Source organism: Podarcis filfolensis (genome assembly GCF_964270895.1).
Source record: "Podarcis filfolensis genome assembly, chromosome: 1".
NCBI lineage: Eukaryota > Metazoa > Chordata > Lepidosauria > Squamata > Lacertidae > Podarcis > Podarcis filfolensis.
In genome coordinates, this window is record NC_139604.1 from 9,495,722 (window position 1) to 9,515,519 (window position 19,798).

At 39.8% G+C, this 19,798-nt stretch overlaps 1 protein-coding gene across 5 annotated transcripts in view; it reads left to right on the forward strand.

Annotated features, from left to right (window-relative positions):
- The window catches only part of RAPH1 (Ras association (RalGDS/AF-6) and pleckstrin homology domains 1), a 71,703-nt gene that overhangs the window by 30,984 nt on the left and 20,921 nt on the right, over positions 1–19,798 (forward strand). For 3 of the 5 annotated variants that reach the window (XM_083626408.1, XM_083626409.1, XM_083626412.1), the window contains exons 2-5: positions 4,364–4,483; positions 6,232–6,337; positions 7,769–8,295; positions 14,763–14,843. In XM_083626408.1, the coding sequence (XP_083482534.1) occupies positions 4,364–4,483; positions 6,232–6,337; positions 7,769–8,295; positions 14,763–14,843 (834 nt within the window). The remainder of the gene's footprint in view (positions 1–4,363; positions 4,484–6,231; positions 6,338–7,768; positions 8,296–14,762; positions 14,844–19,798) is intronic. The other 2 variants (XM_083626410.1, XM_083626411.1) reach the window with 1 other exon arrangement.

Here is a 19,798-nt window from a genome sequence, read left to right on the forward strand (position 1 = left end):
TATTATTATTATTATTATTATGCAGTGTACTAGATGCCGTGTCCTTGCTGGTTTTCAGAATTAACTTTATGGCCACCTCTGACAACTGTATTTGTGAATCCCTGACCTTCAGGGAAATGGAACATGGACAGGTGGCTAGGTGTTGTTAGTGCCACAGCTTGTCAGTGGTAGCAATGTGTTTGCCCGCTCCAGATTTTAAATCTTGTCTAAATGCTCCCGAAAGCGAAAACAAAGGGCTTATTTAGTAATGTTTCCTTTGAGGAAATCTGTACAGCAGTGATATTCATCACTAAACATTATAAGCTGGATTGCCAATATTAACTTGACTATTATCTAAATTTTGGGTGCAGTGTGTTCCCTTTCATGAACACGACACTACTAATTAAGAAGAAGAAACTACCCGCTTGGCTGTAGGAATCTTTCCCACAAGACAATAATCAGACTCTTCTGACAAGAGAGCAGCTGTCTCTTGCTTCAAACAAAATGAAATGCTCACTTCAAACACATCCTTCCTCAACTTCCTCTTTTATGCACCAGAAATAGCGCTGTGGTAGCAGGAGGCTTGTAAAATATCAATTTATAGAGGAGTGTTACTAGTGTTGCTCTAGGAAGAACTGCAATTCAAAAGCATTAAGATTTTTTTTTAATTCCATGCCAGCATACTATTAGAGTAATTGTTGCTGGTCTAACAATTCCTTGGATTATTTGGCTGGTGTCCTTGTCCAGGAAATAAAGAATTTAATTATTAAGCTCTTCCTTTTCAACAGTTTGGCAAGCAGTTACATTAGGATTTGGAAGATGCAGGGATGAATAAAGATTTTACTGTGTGCATTTTTTTTAACTGTACAGTCTTCAGATGTGCTTCTTGCTCGTCTTTCTGCTAACCATTTTAGCAGTTTTGAGGTTATCTGTTCACCTACAAATAATCTGCAGAATAACTGGTCCTTTGAAATTTCCTGAAATCCGTTGATGTTATTTCTAAACTTTCTCATAGGAGAAAGAGAATGTACTGACTGTTACTTTAAATTGGGCAGACCTGAATGAAGGCTAAATTCAAGTGAGTCAAAGAAAACTCCTTCTATGCTTTAATGTAATACAATGCAATCTTCATTTTCCAAGGAAAGAACTAGTTATTGAAGTCAATTCAACAGTGTTTCAGGTTAGCTGTGAATGTTGACATTGAATTTATAAGATTAGAAAGCCTAGCTGAGAAAGTACACACATTTCTACAAATCAGCTATGTCTAGATTTCCAAATCTGTTTATTTAATATGTCTAATAGAACTAGTTTTGACATTCCCTATTATTTTGTCAGATTTCCTCTTTTTAAAACATGCTCTAAGGTCTGAAGCATCCAAGAACAATTTTGTTTGGGTACAGTCATACCTTGGTTTTTGAACAGCTTAGTTCTCAAATGTTTTGACTCCCGAATGCCGCAAACCCAGAAGTGACTGTTCTGGTTTGCGAACTATTTTTGGAAGCCAAACGTCCGACGGGGTTTCCGCAGCTTCCTAGTGGCTGCAGGAGCTTCCTGCAGCCAATCAGAAGCCACGTTTTGGTTTCCGAATGTTTTGGAAGTCAAACGGACTTCCAGAACGGATTCCGTTCGACTTCCAAGGTATGACTGTACTTCCAATTAAGTGCATTGGAAGTTGCCTTAATAGTAAAGATGAAAAACACAAATAACAAGAATAGAAATAAATTCAGAAACATACTGAGGTAATTTCAAAAGCCATATGAGGACAGTATTTTCATTTCAGCCAACCAGAATATTGTCCCCTATTTTTGGAATATAAAAGCATTTTATCTTCCCCAAAATGTGGGTCAGACATTTCATATTCCATCTTCCTAGTAGCAATTGATACAATCTGCATAGTAGCCAACAAAGCCTCATGTGAATGTCTGCCACCTCTTCTCACGTTCAGCCTTGAGGCTGTGACCAGATGCAGACTCTGACTTCAGCATGAGCCACCTCTGTTCTGCCTGCTCACCCATCCACCCCACCCACCCACTGTTTGACATTGGGCTTGAAGAAAGTTTGCATGTTGCTTTGCAGCGTTTGGGTTGGCCTAACAAAGGTATTGCCCAGTATGGATTTCGAAATCTTTATTATGACCACTTTTGCTTGAGGTGATGCTAAGATTATGATTTTTCAGTGAAATAAATTGCCCAATACTGTTCTTATCGGACTTTATCACTTCACAGCTTCATGATGGGGTAGTCTGGGAGGACACCATAGAGTGGACTAGAGAGGAAACATGAATCTTTGCTGCTTATCCAACCCTTCCTCTCTAGATCATGCACCAACCGCTTTCATTTCTTTCTGATATACACTATCTTAATCAAAAAGTGAGGTCTGTAACAAAACCATGGTTAATTGTTGAGTTGTGGCAACTACAAATGCTATTTCCCGTGTAGTGTTAATGGTTTGTTCCACCCAGCATGGCAAGAGGAGGAGATGGAAGCAATTTGAGCAGTGTGGACCACATGCTTGCTTGTTCCCAGCAAGACATAGTTTATTTAACTCTGACTTACAGTTATATGTGAACGAGGCCATGGTTGCCCAAATGGCTGTGTTTCTCGTTTTTAGTGCTCTATCAAGTCTGCTGTCATTTGTGTTGCAGTGTGTGTGTGTCTTGTAGTCCTTTTCTCTTGAGTTCTTGCCATATTAACATAGTCAGTGTTTCTAGGATATGTGTATATCTAGCTTATCTGCCAACTTTTTATTCTACTCTGTGTCATATGATAAAATAACTGTCCTTCCTGTTGGATAGTCACCATAATTCAGTTAAAATCTTTATTGAAAGCAGATGGTAATATATATATATATATTCAGTTATAGCTGGTTCTGTTGTGCCTTTATTTTGTGTAGAGATCATAGAGGATATATGACTCAAAGAGTCTGGACAGTCTCTAATATTTGAACTCTGTGACAGGATGTCTTCCAGGCATTCCCTGCGGCCTATATAAGCAGGATTTCTATGAGCAGAAGTATATTCTGCTATTTAGGAGAGTGCATTTCTTATTGAGTGATATTGCACAACTTGTGGTCAGCTTGAATTCCCTGGACTTTTCCAGTGCAAAAATGGTTGCTGGCACTGACTCACAAGAAATGTCAGCTAGATGCATGCCGAGGATCTTAATGGGGTTTTTTTGTTGTTGTTTTTTTGCCTATTATGAAAGAGTGATTTTGAAACAATGACTTCCTAATCCTCCAGTGGAAAGCTATTGCTTCTTTCTCCTGAAAAGAGGACAAAAGTGTGGTCCTATTATCACGAACTCTGTTGGAAAGCTACCATTATGCCATTTGCTTCAAAGCCAAATACAGGAACCTTTTTACACCTTTTTTTTTTTTTAACCAAACACTTTGTGCTTCAGTGGAAAGCTTTGCTATCAGTTGTCTTCTCTACCTGGGTCAGTGCATTTGGTTGATTCTTGATAGACAGGATATTACCACTGTGCTGTTCGGCTACTAAAGGGTTTATTCTCAGCGTCAGTGTGCTTTTCTCAGATTTGATATTTTATATGAAAATGAAACTATTTGCACTGTAAAGCAATGGCCAGTGCTTTAATCAAATTTCTGTTGCACAAGATCTTGTGATGAGCAGGATTATTTTTAGGAGAGCAGAGTTTGTAAGGGAGGCAGCATAATACAGTAATCTCTTCATATATAGGTTACATCGATGAAACAATTTAAATTTCTAAACCCTTGAGCAGTAATTTTAAAAAACCAAAAAAAACTGTAGCCATATTTTCAACTGAGCAAGAACTGAAGAGACAGCAAGATTGGCAGGCATACTGGGTTCATTCAAAATCACATTTGTGATCCTCCAAACATAATTCAAAGAGACTTAACAGTGACCTTGAGTGACTTGATTCTGGTTTGGAGACATCACTCAAACCACAGTTTGGTGGTTCAGATGTCATGACAAACTGGTTTGATAAAACCAGGAAGACGTCTGTTTAGGGACATGAGAGGAAATAAGTGCTTTAGTTTGTGATCGTTTGAATATGTCCAAAGCATTAGGCTGTGACGCAAAAGCCCCCTTTCTGGAATTAAGTTATCATGTGCTGAATTTTCAAAGTGAACTGCTTCTCTTTGTTACTTGGGTGTAGCAAACGGGGGGGGGGGTGTTCTATTTTTTATGGAAAGAAAATGTTTCGCAATAAGAGTTGTGGATTTTTTTTACCAGTTTTTTAGTGACCCTCTAATATTTTAAACTTAACTGATCGTTGCGGTCATCCACTTATAAAGAAACATTAGGAAGGTTGTTGAGCATAAGTGTGTTCTGAAATAACGTCATATAATCTTCAAAACATACAAAGCGTTCACCTTTAAAATGCTGCTTATTTGTCTTTTTTAGATGGAACAGCTATCAGATGAAGAACTTGATCATGGCGCGGAAGAAGATAGCGATAAAGAAGATCAGGATCTGGACAAGATGTTTGGGGCTTGGCTTGGGGAGTTAGACAAACTCACACAGGTTAAAGTCACTTTATAACACTCTCCTCATTCCACAGTGAAAGAGATCAGCATTTATAGAGTAAAGTGTATTGGTTGTTGACTGTATGAGCTATATCAGCAGGGAATGGGTAGCATTTGTAACGTGATAATAGTTCCTCGCTGACAGGTAGCAGAGCTGTCTATTGACCTGTCAGATGCACAGCCACTTTTATTGCTGTATAATGCAGTGATATTGCTGTAGTCTAAACCACTGAGCCTCTTGGGCTTGCCGATCAGAAGGTTGGCGGTTCAAATCCGTGCAACAGGGTGAGCTCCTGTTTCTCTGTCCCAGCTCCTGCCAACTTAGGAGTTCGAAAGCACACTAGTGCAAGTAGATAAATAGGTACCACTGTGGTGGGAAGGTTAACGGCGTTTCCATGCACTTTGGTTTCCATCACGGTGTTCCGTTGCGCCAGAAGCGGTTTAATCGTGCTAGCCACATGACCCAGAAAGCTGTCTGCGGACAAACGCCGGCTCTCTCGGCCTGAAAGTGAGGTGACCCATAGTCACCTTTGACTGGACTTAACTGTCCAGGGGTCCATTACCTATACCTTATTGCCATATGACTAAGGACTTGATGCAGAAGATGGTAGGATTATGTGTTTGAAAAGTTTTAACTTGTTTAGGAAATCTGTGATATTAGAACTCTGTTAAGTTCCTTGCTTGCTTCTGATAAATAGCAGAAAGTGAGGAGCATACAAAAAGACAACTAAAATAATGCTTAAAACTAAAATTAAGTTCTTGGGTTTTTTAAATTGGAATTTATGCATAGAAACACTAATCAGCCTGACTAGTGTTGTTATTTTGCTGAGTTGGTAGTGCAGAGATTTTGTTTTTCTCCATCGTCCATGCCATCTAAAATCGGAATGTCTGCAATTGCTGTATGTAATGATAGCTTTAGCAGAACCCAAGATTTGTAAGCATGCAAACATGCTTATAATTTTACAAGTGCATCATTAGTTTTGGGCCGCTGTCATACATCGAATGTCTATATTCCATGTCCATGCAACTTATTATTATTTATTGGATTTAATACCCAGTCGTCCCCCTAAGGTCCCACGGTGGGTCACAGCAATGTAAAATACAACTTTAAAACTAGTTTGATTACAGTCACAAGAATAGGGTGGGTCCTGAAAATATACACTTCATGTGTCAAAGGCCAGGGCAAAGAGCTGAGCAACAAAAATTGTACAGTGTAGGTGTCGTGTGCACCTTGGTGGGGAGGGAATTCCACAATGTAGGGGCTGACACAGAGAATGCCCTGTCCCAAGTCACCAACATCTCCAGCTTCATAGGACAGTGGAAGTATCAAGAGGGTCCCCCCTGCTGATCTTAAGCAAAGGTGGTCTCTCAGATATTTGAGGACTAAGTTTGCTATAGTTTTAAACATTAGTGTGAGCACTTATGCCCAGAAACTGACTGGCAACGAATGCACCTGTTTTCAAACTGTTATATGAACACTATACAGGCTAAAATGTCTTATATTGCCACGTAAAACTGAAATAGTTAAGGCACACAAACGGTTGTGTATTTGGCAAATACTGTGGAGTAGATCATAGTGCCATCAAATGTTGGTAGCTTTTTTCCTGTTGAACATATGTAAGGGGGGGGGGAACAAGATTTTAAAATAGCACAGATACAAAAGCAATATATTTGCCCATGTTTGACTTTGCTGATTTATGTTTTACAATGTTGTAGCTTATTCTGCCTCCAATTTGTTTTATTTAGAGTCTGGATACAGATAAGCCCATGGAGCCAGTGAAAAGATCCCCTCTTCGCCAGGAGACTAATATTGCCAACTTCTCCTATCGCTTTTCAATGTACAATTTAAATGGTAAGATGCATTATTAAATCATTTTCAGCTGGAGGAGGTGGGGAAATGCTTAAAACTTAGAATTCTTCTAATAACAGAAAACATTGTGTGTATCAGAATGGGACCTGTTTATAAAAGACACTTAACATGACTTTTAGTGGGCACAGAATCCATTTGGCTCCTCCTCAATCTTACTATTAAATGAAGTGTTGGACTTGGAATGGTTGAACTTGTTAAACATTCCAGTAAAACTGAATGTTGGAAGATTCAGGACAAACAGAAGAAAGGGCTTCCTTACACACCACACAGTTAAACTCTGGAAGAATTGATGGACACCAACTTGGATGGCTTTGGAAGATGATTAGACAAATTTCTGAAGGAAAAGGCTATCCGTGACTACTAGCCATGATGGCTATTTTCTGCCTCCATTGTTGACGGCAATATAGCTTTGAATACCAGTTGTTGGGAATTGCAGATGTGGAAAGTGCTGTATTGCTCAGGTTCTACTTTTGAGCTTTCTATAGGCACTCAATTGTCCACTGTGAGAACAGGATGGCAAACTAGATGAGCCTTTGAATTGATTCAACAGGTTCCTCTTGTTTTCTTAAGAAGTGCTGACTCTACGGTCCAAACCCTGTTGCAAAATTTATAAAATGCAAATTGTAATGTCACTATAATGAGAGTGAATAGGACAACAAAATGGTACATAAGCTGAAACCTAGTAAGATGTAAATCTAAATACAATTTTGAATTACACGTGTCATGTACTACTTTTCTCTTACGTTTTAACGATTTAAATGTGTTTATTTATTGCAATTTGTGCTGCTTTTAGGATGTATATCCTTCCAAGGCAGCTTACAGGAAACATTAAATTATATTTTAAAACCGCAGTAAACAATATTAACAGTTTCAATATAGGGCAAGTTGGTGGTAGAATTGAATGTGTTCTAGGGCACACACTGTTTAAGGGAGCCAATAGTGAGAGTCAATAGACCCTGCTGCTGCCCTATGTTTGCACTCTAGAACTGGGGTCCTCCAGAGCCTATGCACATGGCCAATAAGGTCAGTGGAAGTTGTCCACAACTTCTGAAGTGCACCATATTGACTATTCCTGCCCTCAAACATGCCCCCAGAACACAGTGCAGACATCCAGTTTCTATACATACATACATACATACATACATACATACATACGCCATTTTATTTGTATGCCACCTTTTCATAGTTTAAACCATGCTCAAGGCAGCTTAGAACATAAAAAATACATAATTGCAACATAACAAAAGTAAGCAATAAAACATTAAAAAATACACAAATAAGTCAATCTGGAAAGGGGAGAAAACTTGAAAATTCCTGCTGTAGACTGACCAAATAAATTAGATATCAGAACAGTGGAATGTTTAACAGAGTATTGTGATAGAATCTGGATCATATTTTTGTCATTCATTGCAGAAGCCTTGAATCAGGGAGAAACCGTGGATCTTGATGCGCTCATGGCAGACCTTTGTTCCATTGAGCAGGAGCTCAGCAGCATCGGGTCCCAGTCTGCAAACAGCATGTCAATGAAACGCTTTGCCACAGAAGGAAAAATGGCTCAGAAACCATCTAGTGGTGGACGACTTGCTGCTAAACACAGTAGTATGAAAGGATTGTCCTCTTCGTCATCTAGCCGGGTGACAAAGCCTTCACATGCTATCTTCTCCCTGGATGACATTACGGCACAATTAGAGAAGGCATCTCTGAGTATGGATGAAGCGGCACAGCAACCTATAATGGAAGATAGCAAGCCTATAGTTGCCACCCAGCATAGGAGGACAGCCTCAGCAGGTACTGTGAGTGATGCTGAAGTCCGTTCTATCAGCAATTCCTCCCGTTCCAGCATCACATCTGCAGCCTCCAGTATGGACTCCTTGGACATTGATAAAGTGACAAGACCTCAAGAACTAGATTTGACTCAACAAGGACAGCCAGTTAGTGAGGTACAGTATGATTCATTCTTCACAGTTACTCAGGCTTTAAAAATGCAACTCATTAGCCTGCCTCAGTGCCTTTTTGTAAAACATGTTGTAATAAACATCATGCATTGGGCTAAGCAAGAATTCCTCCTTTTAAATATTTCCTAGAGAAAATTGGTACTTTCCTGTCTTTCTTGGACATCTTCCTTTCACGTGCATATTCTTCAATGAAGTACTAAGCCACTTGTTTAATTGCTCAGAGGTATAAGTATGATGTCAAGGTGTCAGAATCTGTATTGATTCTCTGGGCAAAATGAGTCTTTTTTAAACAGCAATCTTATAGCAGCACTGCAGAGGGACTCAGGAGCGGCGGTGGTTTTGCTTGTGTTAGACCATTGGGTGAAGCCGCCATCGCGGTCTTGATCGCTGTATTCTACCTCCAATATCAGAGTAGGATTCTGAATTCCGTTTGCTGTTTCACTCATGTCCTGCTTGCAGGCTTCCCAGAAGCACCTGGTTGGCCACTATGGGCTAGACCAAGCAGGCCTTTGGTCTGAACTTGCAGGGCTCTTCTGTTCACAAACCATCACCTGTCTGATACTTCTTGAACTTCAGACTATATAGCACTTTTGCTCCATCTCCTGGGGAAGGAGAATCCCAGTAGTTCAGCTCTACTTTACATAAAACATGGCTTGAAGAAAAACCTAAGAGCCATCAATATCATCTGTAATTAAAGGGAAGAGCAAGACAATGACTGACGGGTGAAATGCCATATTTGTTTGTTCCTAATCCGTGAGGCTTTGCAATGAAGCAGTAATATAAGGAAGGATAAAAACCATTGAGAGGAAATGGCTCAATAAAACATCATTCATACCTGCCTAGAACATCCAGTCTCTTGCTTGGTGAGATGGCAATCATATCTGATCCTTAACATTCTCAGTTAATAGTTTGCAAATGAATTTTGAAGCCTTCCATGTGGTCTTTGACAATTCTGTGTAATTATGATAGATAAAAGTAATTGACTGAGGGCATTTGCCTAAGGATCAGTCCATTTGAAGATGTAGATACAGGCTAAAAAGAAAAGTATCTATTTAAGAGATTTCAAAACTACCGTTAATATCATGTTCCAGAATTAGTCTGAAATAAATACAGAAAACCACGTTCCGTTAAATTCAGTAGCTGAACATGTTAACTTATCGGCACAGTTGAATTTCTCATGTAACTTTATATAAAGTATTTTGACTTACTCAGAATCTGTCTTCCACTCTTAGATTAGTGATAATCGTCAGACACTTCAGTTGTGTTCTTCTTTAGAAGTCTGTAGGGGCAGTGACTTTTTGAGTGGGGAAAAGCTTCTCCTGTGTACAAAAATTCGAAATTACTCTTTTTCTTTCTCCAGTAACTTGTGGAAATAAAGTAATATGAGAATGTCTTCCATAAGAACCATTTCCAGAGGGATAGCCATGCCTCTGTATGCATGCAGAAACAACATGGTCTAATAGCAAGACCACAAATATGACACGAGGCTTCATGTACTAGAGTCCTCTTCATCAGGTGCTGAACTCTAGTTCTTGTCCACAAATAATTATGCCATAATATATTTGTTAGTCTTGCCATAACAATCTGCTGTTTTATTTCTATCATAGATATTCAGTCTTCTTTAAATGACTTCAAGTCATGATGTTAGCCCAGTTTGTTTCTGAGTTTGTCATGGACTGTTAGGAACATACAGCTTACTGATACTGTGTTGGCAGTTTGCTTCGGTAGAACGCATTTTGAAAATATTGCTGTTTCGCATTAGATGAAAAGCTGTGTATGCCAGGCCATCCCCTGCTCAAAGCACGGGGATCTACTTCCATTCAGTACAGTCTTCTTCAATATTGGTGCTTTACAGAGTTCCATACAACATCATGCACGAGGAAAATCTTGTTAAGGGCACTTCAGGACAGGGTTGAGAACCTTCAACTCTTACCAGTCTAGGCCAGCATAGGCAGTGGTCATGGATGATGGGAATTATGACACCACCCCAACCCCCCAGATTATGTTGGGGCTATAGCTTCCACAGTCACTGCTCCAGGAAGACTAGTCAAGAGATTGGTTGTAGCTTCTCAGAACAAATGCTTGATATGTAGAAGGTCTAGATTTGACCCCATCCTCTCCAGGTAGAGCTGAGAAAGACTGCTACCTGAAATTTTGGATATCCACAGCCATCATAAATAGCTTGTAGTGGATGAATCGGTCTAACTTATATCCTGTGATAGAAAAGGCCCCAGGTGATTTTTTTTCATAATTTTGGCTGAGAGAAATACATTATCCTCCATCAAGAACAAAGCTCCCCTGTTTGCAGGCCTATTTTGCTCTCCTCTGCTATTCCCTTTTTGTTCCTCCTTTGACTCAGAATTCCTCTTGGCTGTTTCCACTTCGTATCATGTGATGCAAAGCTCTATTTTATTCCCACCACTGCAAGGTCCCATTAACTTTTAATTGGTAGCGTTCTCCTGTGCCAAGATCCATGCATGGTGCTGGAAATTAGTCTATGCAGATCTGCTTACTTTGCATATTTACTCAATTTGCATGCTGCATTTTGAATCGGATGTTTGAGATTTTGCAGAAATTTTTACTTTTGGGCATGTTGTAGTATGACATCTATTTGTGGAATAGAGATCAGTAGGCAAGGAAGCATAGATAGAGATAATGTCCTGTCCTTTTTGATGATGCATTTGGAAGATTAAGGCAGGGTCAAGCAATTTTCAGGGATTCAAATTCCATTTTAATCACCAGTGTTGCAAAAAGACAAGCAGTCTTGTCTATGAAGAGATCTTCCACTTTGCTATGTTGCTATCAGTGGACTCCAAAAGGCTGGTTTGCAAAAAGGTGTTTCAACCACAGTTGTTAGTTAAAAGTCCTATAGGCACAGGATAAAGTCTGCTTCACAGCATGATGGTAATTGGCTTGAGAGGAGGCAGTATTCTACCTCTCAAAATACTACATTTTGAATATGCATGAAGTTTTGAAACTGTGTCTTCATTATTGTTGTTTAGCATCAGCAGTGATTTATTTATTTTGTTAATTTATAATAAACTAGCAGAGAGGAATTTTGATCAGTAACGATCTTGAAATATTAGTTTGGCTCACAGCTTTGTTGGCAGCATAAATATCAGCAGTTTAGCATCTGTTATTTTTGGAACAAAACGAAAAGAAAAGCTTCACTCTTCTATTGGAACAACTTCAGTGGAAATACTCAAAGTAGCATACCAGTTTGCAATGAGAGTCTTTATATATGCACTACAGATTTCAAATGAAGGAAGTGTTCATCCTAAATGTGTTGTACAGAAGTTCCGTCTCAACATTCCTTTCACATAATATGCTACAGCTATAAGATTACTGGAGGAACTCTTATATGGAGGGAAATTGATTTGAATTTCCCTTCCTACTCTCAAGAACAATACAATCTATTTAAAATGTGTGATTTTGTTCATATGTAGATTATGTGTCCCAAATTAAATATGGCTTCCACTACCATTTTAAAAAATGGTTGATGAAGGATGTTGAAGGCAGATGTGATCCATTGGTTCCTTTCCCTTTGGGAGTTGGCTCGTGATTTGCTGCTATTTTAAAAAAGTCAAAAACAGTGGTGAGGAAAACTAAAAGGGAGACGTTTTATATAAGGCCTACCACACCTCTTGTATTAGTGTGTCGGCCCTTATTTGCAGTTGAGTAGTCAATAGTATCTTGCAGAAGATGCATAATTGCTTTACAGGTTTCTTTTTGTTAAATTCTCTTCCACAGCAGGACACTAGGGCAGCTTTAGGAGGGGTGAAACATTAGAGCCTTCAAAAAATAGCAAATTGCTATTTGATATTCTCCATTATTTTCCTCCACCCCCATTTATATACGGTATATTGGTTCATAGGCCACAGTCACATACTTAATACGAATAAGCCTCTATGAACCCATTTAAATCCCATGGCTTGCACACTTCCCCTTCATCCCTCTTCCCTTCTGCATGAGCAGGAGGGGAGGACCTCTGTTGAATTTAGTGTTGCTTTCAAAGAATCTCAGTTTAGCTTTGTGAATGAAGCAGGCATTCCTGATTTAAAACACAAACAGCACTCGGTTTCTAAACAGGTGAATTCAAGCCATGGGTTATGAAGCTGGCTTATTTAATTAACTATTACCTGTTTAAAATTGAATGCCTGGTTTTAGCATTGCATATGAACCTGGCCATAACCTATGGGAGCAAAAAGGCAGAATGGAATATAGCAATACTCAGTCTGGAAACCACCATGGATGCTGCAGAGATTCCTCCCCCCCCCTTATTTATCTGCTCAGAATTGCTCATTATCAAACTCTCTGTAGCTTGACTTGGTAAACAGTATGTGGTTTGAAGGCAAACACACCAATGTGATGGATATTTCTCAGCTGTTCCATAAGTAGTCAGCAGAATAATTTTAAACAAGTGGTAATCCTTGTGGTGACCTCACAACATTCGTGTTGCTTCAGTTTACCTGGACAGGACAGGGTGAAAGTGAGGTTCTGTCAGTATATTCATCCCCATTCTGGAAAGATGCAGGGACTTCGTTTTCAGGATGGTGTCTCGGTGGCACCGTCTAGCCACATCACAGGTACTGCTTTAACCAATTACTTCCACAACATACCTAGAAACTAACAGTTCTTCTCAAAACAGAAATTGCAAATGGAGCATTCTGTGGCCGTCAACTGTAGTAAAATATAAATCGCATAAGGGCAAATCTATTTATTATTTTAAAATTTGTGTCCCATATATCTATATAAAGGTAAGGGGACCCCTGACCATTAGGTCCAGTCGTGGCTGACTCTGGGGTTGCGGCACTCATCTCACTTTATTGGCCTAGGGAGCCGGCGTACAGCTTCCAGGTCATGTGGCCAGCATGACTAAGCCGCTTCTGGCGAACCAGAGCTGCGCATGGAAATGCCGTTTAGCTTCCCGCTGGAGCGGTACCTATTGATCTACTTGCACTTTGACGTGCTTTCGAACTGCTAGGTGGGCAGGAGCAGGGACTGAGCAACGGGAGCTCACCCCGTTGCGGGGATTCAAACCACCGACCTTCTGATCAGCAAGTCCTAGGCTCTGTGGTTTAACCCACAGTGCCACCCGTGCCCCTTGTATATATATCTATATAATGACACCCAAATAAGATAAAAACAATATAAAACAAACCTTTAAAGAAAAGTGCTATTTGAAACAAGCTGGTAAAAAGTGGACCACTCCAGCTAAAAAAATTCACCTGCAGTAGCAGGTGGAAAACCTGTCTAAATAAAAAGAGCTTTATTCATCATCAGAAAGTCACCAGAAGGTGATTTTCTGGTGTCAGATAACTTATTTTTATTTAGGCAGGTCTTACTCGGAAAGGAGTTACAAAACTAATGTGTGTGTTTGGGGTAAGCTATTAATTGTTTGCATTTGCTTTCTCTACAGACTAGCAAGCTTACAAATAGCGGAGCTGACAAATGCATCTAAAAGCTAACATGGCTATAAACAATTTAGAATCTGTTGCAGAAGTAGTGTAACACAGTAAAAACATAGAGAAGCTGTAGGTTAAAATATTTGCAAATTAAGTGATACATTCTGATTTTTGATGATGCATTTCTGGTGTAGCCTAATACCAAACAAATTATTCAACACAGCATTAGAACCCTATGCTCTTTACACTCAGAGCTAAATATTTTAATTGAAATTCCCATGTACAATCCAATACTATACACATTTACTCAGAAATAAGTCTCACTGGCTGTGAAGGGACTTACTCCCATTTGGTCTGTAGGATTGCCAACATTTTATCTTAAAACTTGAAAGGCGTTGTAAAAGACAGCACCAGCTTACACCAGTGAGATAACAGTTTTCTCCACAATTTGACTACTCTCCTGTTGGTATCAGTCTGTCTCGAGACAATGGAAGCGTTCTCCATTGGAGAGTTACAGTGCCTGCTGTGGCTGTTTTATAGACCAATATGGGAGAGACGTGTTTTATTGCAGCTGGGTCAGATGAGGGCATCTGATTTCGCTGGGACAGGTGCACCGTGGCATTTCTTCTCTCTGTGGTCCTCCCAGCGGTAATTTCTCCTCTGCTCACTGCTGTGGATACACGGACCTGACAGTTTCCAGGCAGTGTGTTCATCTGCAAGGGATTCCTACAAGGCAGGGTTTCTGTTTCCAGTCTTCATGTCACATTTGCAAACATCTTTATAACACAACGTTGGTCTGCCAATCTGTCTCCATATAGAATGTAACTGCAAACTTGTTTATTAGTAAAGCTGTGCAATAGGAGAAAATACATGCTTATTTTCTCTGAAATGGCTAATCTCACAGGGTCTGCAAAGGTGCTCAATGTTCAATATATTTTAATTCATATTGCCGCTCCTTGCCCCTGTCCTGCATGTTAATAAATAGTTCCTTCCACCACCCCTTTCTCCTTTGCCCTTCCCCATCCTTTTCCTCTGACATTTTCACAGCATATTGTTTCTGTGGAACATTCCAGCAAGCAAGCCAGACGTCGCATTGACTTTTCTGAAGAAGAGGCTGAATTGGCGCCTGTAAGTTCTTAGTGGGGTCCTCACCTGTGTGTGTGTCTGTGTGTGTTAGTTTCCTCAGTGTACAACGTATGAGAAAATTTTCAATGCTGATTCCATTACAAGTTGCATTTACAAAGCAGCAGTGTGGAAGATGCAACATTCTGCATCCATTCTCAGAGTTGCATCATGCTGATTCTTTTTATAAATCTGATAAATGTATGCCCTGCCTCATCAAAATTAAACTTGAAAACGAAAAACAAGAAACATTAAAACATTCAAAATAAAGCAGCAAAATAAAGTCACAAACAGCATGAAACCAGCAGGCAACATTAAAACTAAATGAAAATCCTGGACAGCAGCAGGTAAAACATTAAAACTACAGAGGCAGCAACAAGGAACTGAACTAAAAAGCCTGGACAAATGAAAACCGGCCCCTAAAACTTCAAAGAGTTAGGTGCTTGAGCACACACAGGTTTAGAGAGAGCATCCACACCTGAGGTGCTGCTCCTGAAAAAGGCTTGGGTCTTCTGGTGCCTGACATCAGTAGATGGGACACTTTGAGAAGGGGTCTAGATCAGGCTTCCTCAAACTCGGCCCTCCAGATGTTTTGGCCTACAACTCCCATGATCCCTAGCTAGCAGGACCAGTGGTCAGGGATGATGGGAATTGTAGTCTCAAAACATCTGGAGGGCCGAGGTTGAGGAAGCCTGGTCTAGATGATGGGAAAGTTCATATTGGTGTAAGCAGTGCTTGAGAAAATCTATAAACCCCCATAAGGTTTCAGGGTACAGTAATACTAGGACTTCTAATCTCAGTTAAACCAACCCCACTGATGGTGTGAATCAGAACTACTGTACTGTTCTGGTTAAAAAATCTGTAGAAACTTAGTACAATATCTTTGTCTTAGAATCAAATACATGGGACAAATTTGGACAATAATATCTTAGCCTAATAATTGCTTGAACTTACAAAAAAAAAACACCAACTTTAAAGCTCTGAATTATATCCCTATCTGCTCTGTGTGAATGTTTTGTAATGCAGGACTAAATAAAACAATTGTGTCTTCATTAATTATCAATTGCACAATATTGCCACCTGCTGCCTAGAATAGGCATAAAATTTATTATCTAAATTTACTGCCTCTATAAATGACTAGAATGCCTACACACACACACACACACACACACACACACACACACACACACAGGCTAGCTGCATACTAAGATAGAAAGAGATATATGTTTTGGAAAACCTTATTCTCAGCTAGACCAGCGCTTTTAGGATCATCACTCTTGCTGTCGGCTATTATACAATACTTTGATGGTTATATGGTAGTTTTACAGTTGCATGTAGAAGGAACTTCTTTATAGAAAAGAAAAGCATGTTCTGTTACAGTATCATCAGAGATACGATAAGAGAATCTCATGGTAGCATAATCTTTTGCATGCCCGCTTATGGTTGGGATGGGAAAGCAGGTTGCTAACTGCTATAGCAACGTTGTATACCACTATGAGAATATTTGGGTTGAGGGGTGATTCTAAAATGTAATAAATAATTTCAAACTGGATTTGGCAATTTCTGAATTACACTTGTAACTGTGAAAAATAGAAACTTACTTTAAGCTGTAAGAAGGTGTTCTGTCTTGTGAGTAGGTATTTGCAATTTTATAGAAAGGCTGCCTTTTACTGTTAAGTATAAGAGGCTCTGTGTTTTTAATCTGAATTCTGTACCTGTGTCCAGCAACATGATGCACCAGCTACACATACTTAAAATATCATTTGAACCCTTCTGACTGAATTTGCTAAGTTCAGTAGGCTTTGAGAGTTTTAAACTTCTTTTTAACATCTCTGTTGTTCTAGTAGGAAGCCTTACCTTTTAAGGTATATTTTGTTTTCTTGTATTAAACAATAATTTGGATTATTATGATGACACATATGCAGCTTACATGCCAAAATAGTTTCCAAGTGGTTTACATAAAACCTTGCTTCATAGATTTCCAGGTGTCCATGTATGAATTCCTTTTTGAATGGGGTTCCAGGTCCCCCAAAAAAGTTTATGCAAGAAGACTCTTGTCTCATAGGTGATTATTTTTCTGTGTATTAGAATATCATTCGGTAACATCAACAAAAGGAGAATCCATGTGAAGCAGGGATTCATTGGCCGGGGTATCCATAGTAAAAAATGCTGCATGGCGGTTGGCTGGCCTTTCTGTGTGCTTTGTAAATGGATAAAATCTATTGTAACAGGATGCTGCTTCTGCTAGCACATTGGCAGTCCACACTTTTTATTTATTTAATCAATCAATCAATCAATCAATCAATCAATCAATCCGTTAGTTGCTTTATCTTGCCCAGAGTAACCTGAAGCAACTTTCAACCAAGCAACCAATACTATAGCATTTGTCTAAAATAATTTGCTCTTCAGGGTAGCAATTTCTAATGAAAATATTTAATTTCAGCACTTGACACCAAGCCACAACCCAGTTTAATATGAGCTATACATAGCGCAAAACAAGCTGGCTTCAATGATTTCTGGCTTGCTTAAGCTAACATAGCTGACCACAGTTATTGGTAGAAATAATACTGCAAGCTGTGATTTTAAGTAGAAGTGAATCCTTCTGAATGCCTCCCATCTATGTATGCAGGCTAAACATCCAAAACCCATTTGCCATGCACATTGCACTAAGCTATGGTTTAGTGTGGCTTGTAAAAACAACTATTGCCACTCTTACATTGTTTTTCTCCTCATTTCTCTGTCCTTCCTCCCCTCTTGCAATGCTGTAGCTGAATGGGACCCAGAAACCTAGTGCTAATTGCAGTGGTCTGTGCAGGTGCCTGCCAGTTCTCCAGATGTTGTTGTTGTTTAGTCGTTTAGTCGTGTCCGACTCTTCGTGACCCCATGGACCAGAGCACACCAGGCCCTCCTGTCTTCCACTGCCTCCCGCAGTTTGGTCAGACTCATGTTTGTAGCTTCGAGAACACTGTCCAGCCATCTCGTCCTCTGTTGTCCCCTTCTCCATGTGCCCTCCATCTTTCCCAACATCAGGGTCTTTTCCAGGGAGTCTTCTCTTCTCATGAGGTGGCCAAAGTATTGGAGTCTCAGCTTCAGGATCTGTCCTTCCAGTGAGCACTCAGGGCTGATTTCCTTCAGAATGGATCGGTTTGATCTTCTTGCAAGAGTCTCCTCCAGCACCATAATTCAAAAGCATCAATTCTTCGGTGATCAGCCTTCTTTATGGTCCAGCTCTCACTTCCATACATCACTACTGGGAAAACCATAGCTTTTACTATACGGACCTTTGTTGGCAAGGTGATGTCTCTACTTTTTAAGATGCTGTCTAGGTTTGTCATTGCTTTTCTCCCAAGAAGCAGGCGTCTTTTAACTTCGTGGCTGCTGTCACCATCTGCAGTGATCATGGAGCCCAAGAAAGTAAAATCTCTCACTGCCTCCATTTCTTCCCCTTCTATTTGCCAGGAGGTGATGGGACCAGTGGCCATGATCTTCGTTTTTTTTGATGTTGAGCTTCAGTCCATATTTTGCGCTCTCCTCTTTCACCCTCATTAAAAGGTTCTTTAATTCCTCCTCACTTTCTGCCATCAAGGTTGTGTCACAACCTTGTGTTAAGGTTGTGTTAAGAATGGATACGTTTGATCTTCTTGCAGTCCATAGGACTCTCAAGAGTCTCCTCCAGCACCATAATTCAAAAGCATCCATTCTTCGGCGATCAGCCTTCTTTATGGTCCAGCTCTCACTTCCATACATCACTACTGGGAAAACCATGGCTTTAACTATATGGACCTTTGTTGGCAAGGTGATGTCTCTGCTTTTTAAGATGCTGTCTAGGTTTGCCATCACCTTTCTCCCAAGGAGTTCTCCAGATACCCTCACCCTTTTCTTGGTGACGAAGGGACTGTCTTGTTCTAGCCATTCCACGGGTGGATCTACACGGGGGGAGGGGGGACACACTATAAATAAGTCAGAAATTAGATCATTATAACAAATAAACAAAAAATCTACGGAGAAGCACATATAAAAATTTCCTTCTCTCTGGCACCATCTGGTGTTGCATGTTTACAGCGCATTCAAATCGTTGTTTCTTTCCTAATGTAGCTGAGTCTCAGGTTTCTAGAAGAGCACAGAACACCACAACTCACTCTATCCAAAACATCTTAGCATAGTTAAGAAACCAAATGAAGCCAGAGGTGGTGATATGATGAACAATAGCAAAATCAGAGACTGCACATGATTGAAAAATCATCCTCAAAGTCCTGCAGTGAATAGTATGATTTTAAACAGTTGTAAGACACCTTGAATGGTGCATGGTCACTAGAAGAGTGAGTTAGAATTTTAAATAAAATAGACTTTAGCCTTTGCTCTGTTCTATGAATCAAAATAGTTTGACTAGGTTTATGAAACAGATTTATTTTGTGTGCTCAAACCTCATCTAGGCTTAGCTCAGTGTGTGCCCAGCAGCTACAGATAAGGTTTACATAACAACCACCTAAATCTGTGATTTAACTGCACTGACAAAAAACTGCAGCTATGATGGGATCAAAGGATTGTGAGGATGAACCCTGTGTATCTATTGCATTCAGTCACCTTTTACAGAAGAGGAACATCTCACAATCGGTTCTAGGTGAATCCTGCCATATAGCAGGGACAACCCAAGAACTTGGAAGAGGTTTTCATAATAGTGTGGCATAATAAAGGTGAAAACAGTCAAAAATGGGTGGCGCCTGTAGTCCATTACCACAAAAGTCATTGCTACTGACCTGTCCTTTCTTTAATAAACCTTTGAACAACCAATTTGTTTTCATGGCTTGCTTTGTTGTAATGCACCAGTCAGTTGAGAAGTCTGGTGTGTTGAGAAGCACCTGGCAAATGTGTGAAAATGTGTCACTTTTATATTATTATTAAGTAGCTTTGAATGCGAGAGGAAGTTTTCAGCCTGTATTAATATTCTTAATTGGTCGAAC